At 42.7% G+C, this 17112-nt stretch overlaps 2 protein-coding genes across 4 annotated transcripts; both read right to left on the bottom strand.

Moving 5' to 3' along the window:
* Window positions 1-542: 542 nt before the first annotated feature.
* Window positions 543-7219, bottom strand: LOC108934400 (cornifelin homolog A-like). Of its 3 annotated transcripts, none has more exons than XM_029251157.1 (4): window positions 6823-7219; window positions 1801-1919; window positions 1143-1297; window positions 543-968 (listed from the first exon to the last, which is right to left on the bottom strand). In XM_029251157.1, the coding sequence occupies exons 2-4, from the start codon at window positions 1904-1906 to the stop codon at window positions 843-845; spliced, it is 387 nt and encodes a 128-aa protein (XP_029106990.1). In that variant the 5' UTR covers window positions 1907-1919; window positions 6823-7219; the 3' UTR covers window positions 543-842. The 3 variants fall into 3 exon arrangements, with proteins under 3 accessions (XP_029106990.1, XP_018607677.1, XP_018607678.1); XM_018752161.2 differs by lacking the exon at window positions 6823-7219 and adding an exon at window positions 2574-2626; XM_018752162.2 differs by lacking the exon at window positions 6823-7219 and adding an exon at window positions 2414-2564.
* A 1633-nt stretch (window positions 7220-8852) lies between these two features.
* cldn7b (claudin 7b) lies at window positions 8853-13768 on the bottom strand. The gene is made up of 4 exons (XM_018752158.2): window positions 13101-13768; window positions 10440-10604; window positions 10089-10173; window positions 8853-9948 (listed from the first exon to the last, which is right to left on the bottom strand). The coding sequence occupies exons 1-4, from the start codon at window positions 13321-13323 to the stop codon at window positions 9786-9788; spliced, it is 636 nt and encodes a 211-aa protein (XP_018607674.1). The 5' UTR covers window positions 13324-13768; the 3' UTR covers window positions 8853-9785.
* Window positions 13769-17112: the final 3344 nt, after the last annotated feature.

Raw genomic sequence — 17112 nt, 5'->3', positions numbered from 1 at the left:
TATGCAGTGTTATCAGCTCACACACCTTATTCACTGTGGTGACTTACACTGCTAGATACACTACTTACAATGGGTCACTCATCCATACATCAGTGAAACACACTCTCGCTGTCACTCACACACTACTCTTACTTAAAAGACTATGAGTTTCTGTCCTGAGTATCAGTGAGAAAAATGTTACAGTTGTTGATTTTAGCTGCAGAAAGTCTGGATTTAAATCATAGAACTGTTCCGAATGAATTTTTGGGATCCATCAAGATGTAATGGTCTGATGTTTAATTTTCACTGGAGACAGTAATAATTATTTTTGGTTTACAGTTTATAACATATATTATTGTGTAGAGGTCAAACACCTTGTCCATACCATTCAAAAAAGTTCAATCAGTTCCACCAACATGCATTCATCAGTCAATCATATTTATTTTCACATTTGCAAAAGTGCATATATAAATACATTTACAATCTTTTAAAATTTGTATGCATTTTATAACTGAAATTCAACTAAAAATAAAGAATCACTATAAATAAAAGTATACAGAGACAAAATATACAAATTCCTGCTTTCACATTACTATCGTAATGCAGTAAACTGAACTCCGCTAATGCAGTAAAATAGGACGTTGTTCGATTACACATTTCACTAATGCTTGTTATAATGGGGTATCTCAACATAAGCATTAATATAACCAAAAGGTTCAAGCAGTTTTTGACCTTCTTGACAAGGCTGGTAAGAAATGGCTCATGATCTTAATCTCAAGGAGGTCTGGAACAGCTTGTGACGTTGATGATTGTGATGTTGGTGACTGTTAAATGTAGTCCTGGTGCAGATAAGAGCAAGAATGTCACTGTGTCACCCTGGCGTTGATGAGGGTGATAGGCTGGGTTCGCCTTTTGATTTCCTTGGACATCTGACACCAAGAGCAGGGGCCGCAAAAGCTGGCGTATGCGCAATCTTTGCACATGGTTCCCTGAAAGAGACAGTCTTTTCACATGCTTCTTTGTATTTACGCAGTCTATAAGGGAGACCAGGTTTACATATGACTCTTAAAGGAGAAACTATCCTTGTAAATAATCCTTAAATAAAAAACAGCCCGAAAAGGTCTTTAAAATGGGTAAACATATGATGTGTAAATGGCCCTTACCGTGATTCCGTAGCGCTCACGCATGGAGACCCTCATTCCAAAGGTTATGGGGGGAACACAGCCACACATGTTGAGCAGTGGCAGACACAGGCACTCTCCATACTGCCTGGCAGTCTTACATGCATAGCAAGGCATGCACCAGAAGGCAAAGCAGCCTGAGAACGTAGACTGAGGTCAGAACAGACGCACAACATACATCAGCCTAGACCCACAGAGTGCAGTGAGATCAAACTTGTCTCACACACACACACACACACACACACACACACACACACACACCACATTCTTATACAAGAGCAACACACAATTCTCCCCGTACACACAGTGTCACGCAGGACTTTGCCAAAAGGCTTTACTACACAAAAGCATGAAATATGTTTACAGGGCAGTACACTCCTAAAACAAAGAAATGAAAACTAGTTCAGAGATAAGTCTAGAGAATTACTTATTAAAAGACACACCCACAAACACTGACTTATTCAGTTCTGTTCTCTTCTGCATTGCTCTTTTCTCATCCTGGTGAGAAATGAACTAGGAGCATTTTGGACTAGAAGGTGAAAAAACAGTGAATAACAACCTACAAGAATGAAACGTGCCCAGACGTACTCTTAAAGTTAGAGAGAAGCTCAAAGAGACTAAAGGGTTGAGAGGCACTCACACTCGGCCATGTCATCACAGCAGTCGCAGATTCCCGAGCTCCACTGGTTGGAATCAAGGGTTTGCACGACAGGACCGGGCTGCTGGATGATCATCTTGGTGGACATGGCTGCAGGGTATCTGGAAACAAAAGGATAACATTTCTCTGTAACGTGGCCCTTCTTCCCTTGTGGAGTTTAGCAGAGCCCCCACATGTGAATCGACACACCATCAGTTTTCCCCAAATTATTTTTCATCTTTGGGTCACGCAGCTCTGAAAATCAGCAGTTTGTTCGGCAACCTGACTGGGTCAGTGAGAAAAGTGGTCGGAGTTCCAGATCTTCTGCAAAATCTTCATTTTGGCATGAAATTTTACAAAAGTTTTGGATTTCACTTTATCTGTCATTTTTTTTAAATTCGTTGTGGTCAGACACACAATCAGAAAACGTTTTTCCTTGCGATCAAGTAATGAAGGTTTTTTCTGCCTGCTGACCAGGACTCTGTGGTCATAGTCCTGGAGCAATGTCCCTTGTCCGAACGGAAGCAGGATGGACAGTCTGGGGTTGAAAAGTCCAGCTGTAAATTGAAATCCCTTTTACCACTGTTAACTGTTATAGGTTATAAGGTTTACTTACCAACAAAGACCTCTATAACAAAGAGTTACTGCACCTACTGAATAACCAATAATTTACAAAGAATTGACCATCTATTCATTTAATCCTGAGATTACATTAGCATTGCAGTGTGGACATCCTAAACATAACACCCTGACATAAACGTAGTGGACATTCTTACTTGTGTAGCGTCGTTCAAAGAAACCACGACGGAAGCTCGAGCAGTTCTCACACCTTGAACAGGAAATGTGGCTTTTTATTACAGGTTACAGGAGGAGAAGGGGTGTGTTGTGTTCGAACCGTATGACAAGTGAACCATCCAGTCGAGCTGGTCTCTGCCTCATTCTCATCACGAGTGTCACCGTGGACAGTGTCATCGTGGCAGGTGGACGGCTCAAGGTATCCTCACATAGTGGGAATAAAATAAAGCTAAGAAAAAAAAAAACCTTATCTGCACATAGATTATGGAAGCATAAATGTTAATTTTTAACCCATATTTTCATCTTTAAATATTTGTCCCTATCATTATACTTCTGATCTAGTGTTATAGTTAATTAATGTATTTTGATTTTCCTTACTGAGTAGTGTTCCACGTATCTTGTTTAAAAGAAGGGAACAAATCAGTGCAGAGATCCTGAAATTAGCATAGAGAACCCTTGGCTGGTTGGTGCTGCGATGTGGGTCGCTCTCTTGAGCATGAGCCCCCAGCAGAGTAACTCTGACAGTTTACATGGACGGAGGTATTTCATTAATAGTACTACTTCATTTCTTTTCCCGTTTTATTATTGTCTGACCAAAATCTTCACTGTTATCTCTGACAGAGTCTGTGTGGCTCCAATATTTCCAATGAAAGAGATGTTGCTAATGGGGGTGCAGTGGGTTGGACTGGGTCCTGCTCTCTGGTGGGTCTGGGGTTCAAGTCCTGCTTGAGGTGCCTTGTGACGGCCTGGTGTCCTGTCCTGGGTGTGTCCCCTCCCCCTCCAGCCTTACGCCCTGTGTTGCCGGGTTAGGTTCCGGCTCCCTGCGACCCTGTATGGGACAAGCAGTTCAGATGCTGTGTGTGATGTGAGCTGTCGCTAATGTTCTTACCTACGGTTACTGTAATGCTGCATCACAATGTGTTTTGTTCCATTCCTGTTGAGTCAAAGTCACCGAAACGAGCACAACGCATTCCAACGATATGCGAAAGAAACGACGACGCTATGAGCAAGGACAGTATCATCAGGGAGGTGCTTAAAAAAGATTGATATTTCAATCAGCCCCGAAACAAGCACGAAACCAACGTAAAAATGATGCGTTACATCTGATCTTCCTGATGCAACTTGATATCTGTTTCCTGTCACATGTCTCACAGACCCAAGGCCAGTGATACTGAAAGCAACAATGTTTAGTAGAGTCAAGGAACAGAGAAATGGTGGGTGTCTGTGCCACCGTCAGGAACTCCACAGCCCAACCCTCAACTTTTATTTTTTTTTTTTTTTAGAGGAAGCAGACTGACATATTGTTACATTCAGACTGGCAGAGCTTGCTAGGGGTGGCTGGCAGTGTGGATGTTAAAACGCTGCAGCAATGCGCCACACAGAATACCCTCTCTGACATACCAGGACTTTCCCTCTAGATGGAGACAGAGCCGCTCCTAGCAAAGCAACCAATCAGAAGAATCAAATTCTTTTTGGATGTCTCATGTCGAGATAATAAACATTGAAAGAATCCCTTCTGTCCTATCGAGACATCAGAGTATCGATGTTATCGCCCTGAACAAGAAAAACCAATTCTATAGCACAGAGCAAATCTTTCTCACCTTCCTTAACCACCTGTCCTTGTCAGGGTCGCAGCAGTCCAGAACCTGTCCCGGAATCACTGGGTGCTAGGTTAGGAGAGCTACACAATCAATTAACCCAAAGTGCATGTCTGTGGACTCTGGGAGGAAACCAGAGCATCCAGAAAAAGCCAATGCAGACATGTGGAAAGTGCGCAAACCACACACAGACTGAGCTGGATTGGAAAGTATGGACCCACCCACTGAGCCACCATGCCGGCCACATAGCACACCTTACTTACAGTATTCTATTGCCCTCTAGTGAAGACTTTTTGCCACAATTCTGCGACTGTCCGATGGTGTGTGTGTTGCTACTCTACGGTGGACGGGAGTCCTGTCTAGGGTTTACCCCTCCTATCCTACGGCCCATTTTTCCAGGATAGGCTCCAGACCCTTATAAGGATAAGAAGTTACCAAAAGTGAGTGAGTAAATTAACTTTTAAAGTCATGTCACTATGTGCAATATCGTGTCAGTACATTTATATGTCCAATGTTGTGACATAGGAATCAGTTTATGCTTTGCCACTGTGTGTGTGTGTGTGTGTGTGTTTACAGAGATATACAGTATACATTCAGACCTCATATAATGTAACAAACCCAATACAATAGTTATGGAAAGAGTTATGAAAATACACCTTTTCATAAAACGAGCTTGGCATTCAGCATAGAAGCATTTTTCCAGTTACACAGTCATTTTACTTGCTCAATGGTATTGTATTCTGTTTAATGGCTTCTATGAAACACTTTGATGTGACATTTTGGAACAGATACAGATTTGGTGTCTAAGAGCAAAAAGTTTTTTCCCTTGGTATTGACAATTTTACAGTTTTTTTTTTTTTTGCTAAATCTAGTGTAGTAGCCTTTACATGACAATAAACAATGTCTATAAACAATGCCTGCCGGTGTACCTGTACTGTAGGGTTTGAGTGATGGTGGTTGGATTCCTCTGTTTTTGTGTAGGCCATGAAAGAAGACAGATATTCCTTAAATTAATGAACACTGTCATACTACTAGGCGCAGTGGGTTGGACCACAGTCCTGTTCTCCAGTGGGTCTGGGGTTCGAGTCCCGCTTGGGGTGCCTTGCGACGGACTGGCGTCCCGTCCTGGGTGTGTCCCCTCCCCCTCCGGCCTTACGCCCTGTGTTGCCGGGTAGGCTCCGGTTCCCCGTGACCACGATTGGGACAAGCGGTTCTGAAAATGTGTGTGTGTGTGTCATACTACTAGTATAACAAAACCAACTATACTTCCTATCTCATTGACAGTCTCAGACTGCAATTATGGTAATTATGACTAGAAACAGATCCAATAAACTGAAAGAGTCAATACAATTATAGTTTAGTTGATGCTTTTCTCCAGACTGACTTATAACGATAAGATGCAAAAAATTATCTATTCATAGAGCTAGGTAAGTTTTAATGCCACAATTCAGGGTAAGCACCTTGCTCGTGGGAACTTCAGCAAGAGAAATATCTTTTAGAAAAAAAATATGAACAAGATTATAAACAAATGTTTGATATTGAACAAAGTCACAGGGCCATTATTAATGCCATATTACACACGTGTTTTGCAGAGTGAAAGACATAAGCAGTAATCATATAAACTTTATTTCTTCATATCATGAAGATTTGTCAGCCAAATTATCCGAATGACTCCGTCTAGGATGTATCCTGCCCTCTTGCCAAGGGCCTTATGCTACGATAGAGTCCGGACCACTGCAACCCTGCACACAAGAAGCAGTTATTAATAAGATGGATAAACAAAAGTTTAACATCAAAAGACAAAACTAGAAATAATTTTGCTACAGCTATTACGAAATGTGTTGGTGTATTGTATAAGACAAATTCTGTGTGATTTATTTTATATTATCACATATATAATTTGTCTAACGGGGTGGTGTAAGAAATTAAATCCGTTATGTGATTAATGGACGCATTTTACACACTGCAACACACCCAACCAACGTAAAACTCCTGATGCTTTTCACATCGCCCCTGCGGACGAGTACAGTACTGGAGGATCACAAATATCACCGCGGAAACAGAAGAGGCGCTACGCTGCGCTGGGGGCTCGTTACACACACGGCGGGTGGTTATGACTCGTGCGCGTCGAACAGGACAGGAGCGCTGTTCTGTGACGGAGGCAGGAAAGCGCAGGGAAACCCCCCTCGTCATAGTTACGGTAGGTCACTGACCCTTGTTGAGTGAGGGGCTCTCCGTCTGCGTCTTAAGTAATAGTCGAGAGCGCCGAACGGGAGGGAATTTCTGCCGGAAAAAATACCGTGAGAGCTTCGCCACCAGGTAAGGAACAAATGGATGCGAAACCGCCGTCTCTGGGAGGGAATCCCGGTTGATATGGTAACAGGCGACACGACTAACTCGAACTCGAAAAGCGTTCGTGCGGTCTGGGTGTTTGAACACGAACATGTTCCCGTGTTTGAAGTCTCTGCGCATGTTTGCGGTGTTCTGACAAGCGGGTGGAAGCGCGCGCTCGCTCGCGCCTCTTCGACGCTGTCGCCGCACTTTTGACGCGTTCGCGAAACCGAATACCGCCGCTCCATTGCGTTATCATTATGTGTCGTTGCAGTGCGCAGGAACGCGGCCCCTCGCTTACCGCCATCTGCACGCGCACGTGAATCTTCTCCGCAGCGCTGCGGCCCTCGGCGGCGGCGTGTCCACGTCGATCGGCGCGCCGCGGGGAAGCGCGAGACGCCTCCTGCATGCTGTATTGTTGCGGAAGTAGCGAGGAAAAGGAGCGTTTGAGCGGCGAGGTGTTGATGAAGAGAGAGGAGGAAGGAGCTCCGCGCAGAGGCGACATCCACGACGCGCCGGAGATGCCAGAGCTTCTGCCGCCCACGAGCCCCCTGCAGCCGGGTCCGCTTCGGCCCGACGGGGCTCGGCTACAGGCTGCGGGCGCGGGGAGCAGAGGCGGCTCGCTGAGCTTCGACTCCCCGCAGCGAAGACTAGGCCAGCGCGCCCCGAAGCTCGGCCAGATAGGTCGCTCCAAGAAAGGTGGGTCCCGTCCGGGCAGCCCGACTCATGAATGAATGGTTGGGGTCTGTCAAGGAAGGCGGCAGCAGCAGGTGTCTTCCGACCGCAGTGACTCTGCCTTAACCTCCCGCCGGGTTTGAATTGCCGCTCTAATAATAAATAATAATAATGAAGCCCAGCAGCGCTAACCCACTGATACAGTTCAGTTGGATAATTAATAATGCATTTAGCTGACACTTTTTTTCCAATCTGACTTACAATATATTTTACAATTATTTACCCATATCTGGGTAATTTTTACTGGAGCAATTTAAGTACCTTGCTCAAGCAAGGGCACTACAGCTGGAGGTGGGATTTGAACCTGTGATCTTAGGTCCAGCAGCAATTTTAACCGCTACACACTACAAGCTGCCCCCAACTTGCTTATATAAAACAACTGCTTTGGAAAAATGTTAAAGGTTAATAATATTAAAGGGTTAGACTAAAGATTGATGTACGGCTAGAATTAGAACTGGATGCCTGAAGAGGATTAAGTATTGCAAAGATGTTAATTGGATATACTTTCCCCCCCTATTTCAGTGGTTATAGAAGATGAAGATTTGGATGACATAATGAACAATAATGGGCCACTCTCAGTGTCACTGAACCTCTCACCTGTTGCCTAGCTCTGCCCGTGCCAAAGCTGCGCAGCAAAAGTGCGTCATTAAAGCCGCCCACCTGGGACTCCACCAGGCACTCTTGCATGGTTCTTGCGCCCACGGGTTGTTGTCATTCGCAGCATGCACAGCAACTGTAGTTTAGCGGCAGCTCTACTGCATGGCTCAAGCACGACGGGATGCCACGAAGACCGTTACTTCCTGTGTGATTCACATTTCTCTGTCCAGATGAGGGTTTTTGCAAAGTTCAAGTGGGTTGGAGTAATATTGCCATAAGGTAAAAAGGAACCATGTAACCCAGACCTTGGTCTTATTTTCTATATGGTGATTAAATTGTTCATGGCAAAAACAGCATCTTGCAAGAAGGTAAAGGATATGGTACAAATGTGATGTGCATTTCTTAAATATTTAGGAATGTTCACTGACAGCAAGTCAGCTTAGTCTTGTTTACATGTGGCACAATTATTTCAATTTTTGCCTTTAATATATACCCTTCTACTGCAAAAAATGTATTTACCAAAATGTACATAGTTGATTTTTGAATGGAAGCTCTTTGCAAGTCTTATAACTAAAATTTTAAAGTTAAGTCTAATGCACAGCTTCATGTCAGACTGGCCCTAGTCTGGCTTGTTTCATTTTACATCACTATTGTGTGCATGTGTTGTAACTACTTTATGGAAACTAAAGATGCAGTCAGCTGATTATGTCAACTTTCATAAGCTTGACCAGTGGTAGGCCCTAGGAATAAACTAGGGAATCTATGCTCCTGAATGAAGACTTCATTAACGGAGACATTCAATAATCACTGCAGTTCAGTTTTATGATTTTCTTTGTGGCATTAAGGCATGACCTTGCCCCCTTTAAGCACTGGCAGTTAAATTTAGGTGGTGTTTGTAAATGTTTCTAGTTTTGCATTCACATTTTCAGTGTTACTAATGAGGCATTTTACTATATCTGGCAAAAAAAAAAAAAAAAACTTGGTGCATATGTACAAAAATGTAATTAAAGCATGGCATTTTATTTGTCAAACTACAAAAATTACTCAATGCAAGGAGGAAGAAGCATCAAGACATTACAAAAATTAACTTCAGTCTCCTGACTGAAAGACTAAAGCAAATATAGCAAAAAGTACACAATGGAGGGCACATATAGCCAAGTGTGACACACAAATGTTTCACTGCAACTCCAACAGCCCTGAAGTACCATCATTGTTCACCCAGGGGGTCACCAAGACAGCTTTATGAATAGCTAAAGGCAGAGAGGCAGCTGGGATACAAGAGGAATTATACAGCATGAACTGCATTTGGGGATCACATTTAAATTAGATGTGAACTGCAGATTTCAGTCAATCAAGTAATGCATTTAATATCAATTACTGGAATGGCTTTAAGCCATTTTTAATTCCACAACAAATCTAAGCAACCTGATAAAAATGACCAAATAAAATACATACAATGGGATACAGGCTGAAGAATGTCAACATAAGATTGACAGAAAGGGTGATTGCTTCTCCCTCCCCCCAATAAATACATAACTTCTCCACTGTGAGGGGGGTTCTAATGAGCACCAAACCTAAAGGCATTTCTGGAGAAAGCATGTATAATGATACCTTTAATATTAAAAAAGTGTCACTCAATTAACACTCCTAGGTTAAGGGAGTGAAGTAGCCCTGTGGCTTCCTTCCAACATTAAAATTCTCCTATAACCCCCTTTCATAAATGTCAAGTTATTTTTCTCACCCTCAGCTGTAAGAATGAGAAATACAACTAATGTTTAAAATATGCATCCCATTTATCTCAAAGGGTCAGCATCCCCCCCAAAAGTTAACAAGGTTAAAGAAAACTGAACTGGAGGGATATAACTAATAATGGATACACACTAGTCAGGCTCTTCCAGGCTGGGCTATGAATCTCACGTCACACAAGAGAACTCACACAAACTCTTTGCTGCTGCTAGGGGGTCGACTGCTTTTGACAGGGTATTTGGCCTGTTTTGGTCTGCTTTTGGGACAAGAAGCAGCCAGCATACCACCCCCTAGAATATCTAGGAAGGCACCAGCCCAAGCAACGAAGATGGCTGCTCCAAACTCATACCTGCAAGGAAAAGTTTGTTAGCCACTGAAGAGAATTTGAAAATGTGCTTCTTTAAAACTGTGGTTAAATCAGAATTTTAGAATTTCACTTTTACATTAAATGAAGCATTTCATTAACTCATCCTTATTGGGGGTACATACTTTGTGTTGACTGGGGTGAAGGGATTATAAAAGTCCTTGATGATGTTGTTGGCAATCCATGAACAGGCTATGATTGCACTCAACGCTAAGGAAGATATGGAGAAAAATTAAAACTTGGATAAAGCAAGAGCAGTATGGGGTTGTTTGTTCCATTCATAAGTTTCCAAAAGTAAGGTACAAATCAGAGTAAACAAAACATAGCACAGCATCATTAAGCAGTATGGGGAGGGGGGGGCAACCTAATCAACCCATTTTTAGGTGACCTTGAGCTATGGGCCAAGTAGTAAAAATTAGCATTCCAGATTACTGCAACAATAAAGTTAAACCAACATCTGCCATTTCAAAACTTACCTCCCACCAGCAGAATAATGCCCCCTGTCATGGCAATACGAGACTTGCGCACTTTGTCATCTCCACCACAGTTGGTGCACTTCATGCCCATAGTAGCTGCTCCAAGTCCTATCACTGATACAATGATTCCAACCACCATTAGGGCTCGGGTGGCCTGCAGGGAGCCTAATGTGAACAAGAGGGAGTAAACCAGAAATTCAGCATTCAGATTTACACTTGTGGCAATATTTAATATGAAATCATCAACAAGCAGCTCTGGATTAAAAGCAAATACTGCATATGAGAAGGCCTTCTGTAGTTAGGTCAGTTCATGCAGGATAAGTGATGGAAGTATTTAAGACTAAATTCTCAAGCGTAAACACAGGCCGACAGTCAATTCTTTTGTGCACACCCAAGGTCAACAGTTGGTTAAACACACACAGCTCCAGCTATGCAAAACTGAGGTATTCCAACCTCTCTTCCACCAACCTAACACTGGGCACAGTCTAAACCAGTTTTATCTGGACACTCCCCTTGCAATCATCCCCTCCCCCCCACTGACTGGAACAGGTCAGACCAGTAGGTGAGGGGAAGGGATCACATTTCACAAACTTCAAAGAATACCTCCTGTGCTTCCTGACTGAACTGTGCAGGCTGTCATGCATAGAGAGTTACACTACTGAGCAGATCGGGAATGTTTAAAAAAGGGGTGGAGAAACTTCCATTTGTACCTATAGACCACAACACCTCTTAACATTCAGACAAGCTGAGGCAAGCCACAGACCATTGAAAGATTGTTCAAGTAGTAGAACAGAATGACCCAAGGCCACTGACAACCAAGGTAGATTCTTTTGTAAAAGAATCATTACCTACAAGAGCAGTCACCGGCATAAGTGTTCATCCTGATTGGTGTACTGTATTTCAGATCAGCGCCTGCTCTTCATTAAGCTGAATGGGCAATAACCAGTTCAGCTTCAAACTATCACAGGGAGGGGGGGAGGAGTTTACCACCACTTGCTATAGAAGTGATGTCACACAACCTCTGCAAACATACTGCTGCAACAGAACATTGCTTTATCAGGCCCAGCAAGTGAAAGTCACATATATAGTGATAAAAGTTAATTGTTTTATACTAGCTTTATCTGGTTTTGATAAAGTTCAAACAATATTTATCAGTAGGTCTAGACTGTTTACAGTAGCATGTAAAAAGCCCAGTTCCACACACAGGATGCAGCTATGAACACTTATGTATGCACCATTGCATTGAGCTGAGCATAATAGGCAGTTTCAGTGGGGCCTTTTATCACTGATTTAAAAAATCAAAAAAAAGTCTTCCCCTTTCAACATCCTAAGAATCATTAATTCAATGTTTTATGTCAAAGCCAGACTTACATTTCTTCATTTAGCTGACAATTTGACATTAACATGCTGTGGAGAAACCCCATCTACCACCATTTACCCATTTGTGTAGCTCTGCAATTTTACCGGAGCAATTGAGGGCAAGTACCTTGCTCAAGGGTACTACAGCTGGAGACAGGATTCCAACCTGCAGCCTTTGGGTTTAACAGCAGATGCTGTAATCACTACACTACCAGTTATTTAACTTTTGCCATTTCCCACAACAATCACACACATCAAATAAAGTCCTGACCTCTCAAAGACACCCAACTGCTTAGAGCTAATTAATTCACAGCTTCCAGCACCAGCCTCACCTAGGTGAACACTAACCTTGCAGTCACACCCATACCTCATCCCCCACACACAGCTCTAAGGGGGGGAAACCAACATTTCAGGCTCACAGTAGCAGGATAGGTTTTCAACTGGGTTTATCCCCTTCTTAAAACTAATTTAGGATCAAAACACTTTTTGGCCAAGAGTTTTCCCCATCACTGACAACCCAGAGCTGTGATACCGAAACATCCGCAATCTGTATGCTAAGGGCCTTTAGAGAGATCCATTACTGATCTCCTGCCTAATAAGCATTTAGTTACTGCCTTATCTGAAATATTTAACAAACACCATGAACCTGCTAGTAGACTGAAAGGCATTATTTCCAAAGAACCAAGACCTGAGGAAGAAGTCAAACCGGTTATGAACAATAAATGCTTACTATGATCTAAAAAACACACAAACGCACTTTAGGAAAAAAACAGACCGGGTGGAGTCTTACCGCACATTTCCAGTAGTTTCACAATAATATTCGCAGTAATTGGACCAACCGCTCATCTGCACAGTCATCAGTAGTTTCGCAAGAAAGGTAAGGAAATGGAGACAAATGGATGTGGCCGAAATCTCCATCGTTCCTTCCTTCCTGAGGCCAAATCTTACCTTTGGGCCATTATTCCCAAAAATTTAAGCTGATGCTTTTCCCACAAAGCAGCCTATGACTGATGCAGCTGGATAATTACTGGAGAATTTAGAGCAAGCAGACTACCTTGCTCAACAAGTGTACGGCAGCAAGAGGGATTCAAACCGTACCCCTTCGTCCCAGCTGGCCCCCCAACTCCTAAGATCTATGGTTCAAAGACTAACCAAACAAGGGCATTTCTCACACACACACACACACACACACACACACACACACACACACTTACTTAGGAGCAGGTGAGGGGGTTCATAATTAATTCTTAACTGAAACACTGGTGGAATAGTGACTCATGAGTTACACACAATATTACTTACTGTCGAGCTGCAGAATGGAGTCGTACACCTTGCACTGCATCTGGCCAGTGCTCTGGAAAGCGCACGACATCCACAGGCCCTGGTACATGGCCACGGCCGTGATAATGTTGTCCCCGACGTACGCGGACATCTTCCACTGCGGCAGAATGGTCCCCACGATGAGGCCGACGACGCCGATCAGCGCTAGAGAGAAGCCCAAGAGCTGGAGCCCGGAGTTTGCCATCTTCTTTTGTTCCCGCGCGCTGGCTGTTGTTGTTGTTGTCTTTTAGTTTGGCTTTAGCTACTAGTAATACGTCGACGCCCCAAAATTAACCAAGAAATAAACCTGACTAAAAACGAGTAACGAAACCTTTTTTTTTTCTTTTTTAAAAAAAAAAAGTTCGTCAGAACTGCTTGGGAAAGTGAAGAAGGGAAAAAAAAAAGCCAAGCCTCTTCAGAGCCTCCTTTGTTCGTTATCGACTGAGCCCCTGCTGTTCACCTGTCGGCCTAAAAATGTTCCCTCTTCTTGTTGTTACTAGTACCGGTTACACACGAATTACTTTACCTCCAAATATACGGGATATAAACTCGAGAGGTCACTTTTTTTTGGATAGGTAAGAACAGCGCTACAAACGCCGAAGAGCCCGCACCTGTTCCTCCAAGCCACACCTTGAATATGTAATGAGAAACCGTCGCGGACGGGCGTTTTAAGAGCGCTTCCCTCGCGCGGGGGAGGGGCGCGGGGGATACGCGCAGTTTCTACCCACATCTTCTCCCGCTCCCGCTCTCGCTCCCGCTCTCGCTCGCACGCGGAGTTTCGTGATGTCATCGTTTGAGTCATACGCAAGTCGTTCAAAATGAACATTTAAGTCGCAAGATTTACATTACACAGCGCGAATTACCGTTTGTATTGTACACAAATGAATAAGCCAATCAATAATTAGATACTTCTCCATAAATTTACTTTTGTAGCAATCCCCTATAAAACTGGCATAGAGAGCTGCTGCTTGTACTCCAATGACCAAGGCTTGAATCCTCCTTCCACCTGCTTAGTAAGATACTGACACTAAATTCCTTCAGTATGAATTGGCCTGCTGCACAAATGGGTATATATTTTTTTGTAAATAGCTAAATATTGTTAGTCACTTTGGAGAAAAATTAAATATGTAAATGTAGGAACAAGTAGGCACTGATTTACAGGAGAGTGAATGTTATGCCACAAGTGAACTTTTCTTGAACTTTCTACCATGTATGTCCAAGACCAGACACTTCAAATTAAAATGAGTGGTAGATATGCTGATATGCTGCCCTTGTTCAAAACAGTCACACAATATGCAATTGTTTTTAATGTTGAATGTTATTTACTATGACGTGCCACTGCTTGATGAGTAACGCTTTATTTTCATCAGACCTTTAGAGAAACATCACAAGCAAATTTCAGAAGAATTTGGTAACATAGTGTAGTGGCATAGTTGCTGTTCTCGTTGCAGTGTGTTGGCACGTTCTTGGGTAAAGACAGGTTCCAAATATATGATGTCATTAAGACACAGTTTTTTTTTTTTCAATTGTTTGCAATCTGCTCCCTTATTTCCAGTCACTGGAGCATAAGAACTTTCTGTCTACATCAAGCTCTCCTGGGCTGGCTGCAGTACATGGGCCTCTGTGTGATGGAAGTCCTTTTGAATTGTTCAGACCTAATAGGGTTCCTTCTCCTGGGCTGTGGGACTTTGTGTTCCTACACACACGGAGTTGTGTGTCGTAACCAATCTAGTTACTGATTCACTTCCCTCCACCTATTTCTGTTTGTGTCTATGTGTATCAGTTTATTTTGAAAACTGCAGGTAGCCTATGTGTGTGTAATGTCTAAGTTGAATGTCTGCTTACATATGTTCCCAAGGCTGGGTGCATGATTACATACGATTAATTGTGCAAATGTATTCATGTTCATTCTTAGTATAACAAAGTGCAGTGTAGCGGAACTTGTCCAAGACACGGAAACAGAGCTTGAAATGAGAGACAAACCTAAGTATGTGCATAAACTTCATACAGGGAGAGGGAAGGTATTCAGACTCCATTTACTCAGGAGTTCCCTCCTTTCTGTGTCTCAGCACCAAAGATAGTTGATATGATTATGGCAAAATAACTCTCTAAACAAGGCGTGACACCTGTTTGACTGGTTTGTTGTCTTTCGCTTGCTGCAGAGCACCTCTTCCTGGAAATTTAGAGGCAGTTTCAGTTATGACTCAAAACCCTGACACACCGACTCCATGTGAGACCATGAAAGGGAGGGACAATTCTTTGCCACAGTCCTTGCAATACTAATCAGAAACACAGGTTCACAGCAAACTTTTAATGTTATTGTTTTCTTTACGGGTAACTTGTGCCATAGTGGTTACGTAGTTACACCATTGAGAAAATTATTTCAGTGTTTGTCCAGCTGTATACATGGTAAGAAATTGCTAAAATCTGAGCTGTCATTCTCTTCTGTCAAAAATGTGTTTTTTAAATTACACTTTCAATATGACTGAAAAGGTAACCGTGAGGAAGACATTACGGTGATTAAAAATATGAGTTAAGCAAATGGTTGCCAGTTCGAGCCCTGCCTCTTGCTGCTGTTGTAGCAAGGTGTTAAAAGACAAATACTTGACTCTATGGATGTGTCACATACTCTGATTCAGTTTGGATAAAAGCTTCAGCTAATTGAGAAAAAAAAAAGATTTTTTGAAGTAAGAGAAGAACAATGGACATACCTCTAAGTATCTGAAAAACATCTGGATTACATGGAAACTCAGTTCTATAACATCCTACTTTTGCAATCTACAAATCATGAAAAACATTCCTATGGGCACATAGATACAAGCCTTAACTTTTGGTCTTTCTGACTTGCAGGTGGTGCAAGGAGTAGACAATAAACCTTGTTATTATTTTTTTGTTTTTGTTTGTTTTCCTTGTAATGTAATTTCCCTTTACACAACAACAACAGAGAAATATTAACTTTTCAGCCTTCAGGAGCTAGTGTAATAAAACATTCTTGTTCTCACGTTTCTTTAATGTCATTCAGTCTGATTTTCTTTATGGAAATATATACACACAGTTTGTACAATTTGGGCCATTTTGTAAATGACAGTGAGTCAGAGTATGCTCTGTCATTCAGATGCTCTCATACATGTACTTACATGTACATACATACACAATTGTTTTCAGGGTATTTTGTTATTGTCAGTGGCTCAGATGTATGCTTTCTCTTTCTATTTATGCCCCTCCCCCCCCCCCCCCTCTCTCTCTCTCTCTCTCTCTCTCTCTCTTTCTCTTTCTCTCTCTCTCTCACACACGCATACACACAAATACAAACTTTCACACAACATCTGCATGAAGAACAAAACATGGTGGCAGGAGCACTTTTCGAGCTGGTAAATACACACTATCGGACACAACTTTAAGAAAGTTTACAAAACACATAGCAATTCTCATTTCTTATTAACTCTTACTGCCTATCCAGCTGAAAATTAGCTCCCATGTCCAAAGACTCAGCTCCTGCTTCATCACCGCAGATCAGTACAGTGCCCGCCAAACTGTCAATGCTGCATTAATCGGTCTTTACGTTTGGATTTATTTATGTAGCAGATGTCTTTGTGTGCACTAAAGGTCACAGTCAGATGAGACCGAGAGGACAACATCATCTGAAAATGAAGGTGTGCCACCATTCACCCCCACCTGGACACTTTCCGAGCCTCACCTGTGCTTTGGCATCCTTTCCACGAAAATCAAAACAGGAGTGGAGACAAAACATAACCTTGCCAGAGTCTGATGCCCACATGAAACGGGTTTGACTAAATGCCAGGAATACAGATACAGCTCACACTGTGCTCATGTAGGGATCTGATGACCCTCTTGGCCTGCTGGTACCTGTCAGCCAAATCAAGAAATCAGGAAAAAGGTATTCTTCTTCAGTTTAATAACTTCCCTCACCACTGGTGTCCACCAGTGGGTCCTAGGGTTGTCACTATGGGAGGCACCTAGTATCCTCAAACCA

Source organism: Scleropages formosus, chromosome 4, assembly GCF_900964775.1.
Source record: "Scleropages formosus chromosome 4, fSclFor1.1, whole genome shotgun sequence".
Taxonomy (NCBI): domain Eukaryota; kingdom Metazoa; phylum Chordata; class Actinopteri; order Osteoglossiformes; family Osteoglossidae; genus Scleropages; species Scleropages formosus.
This window is presented reverse-complemented; position numbering and strand designations above follow the sequence as displayed.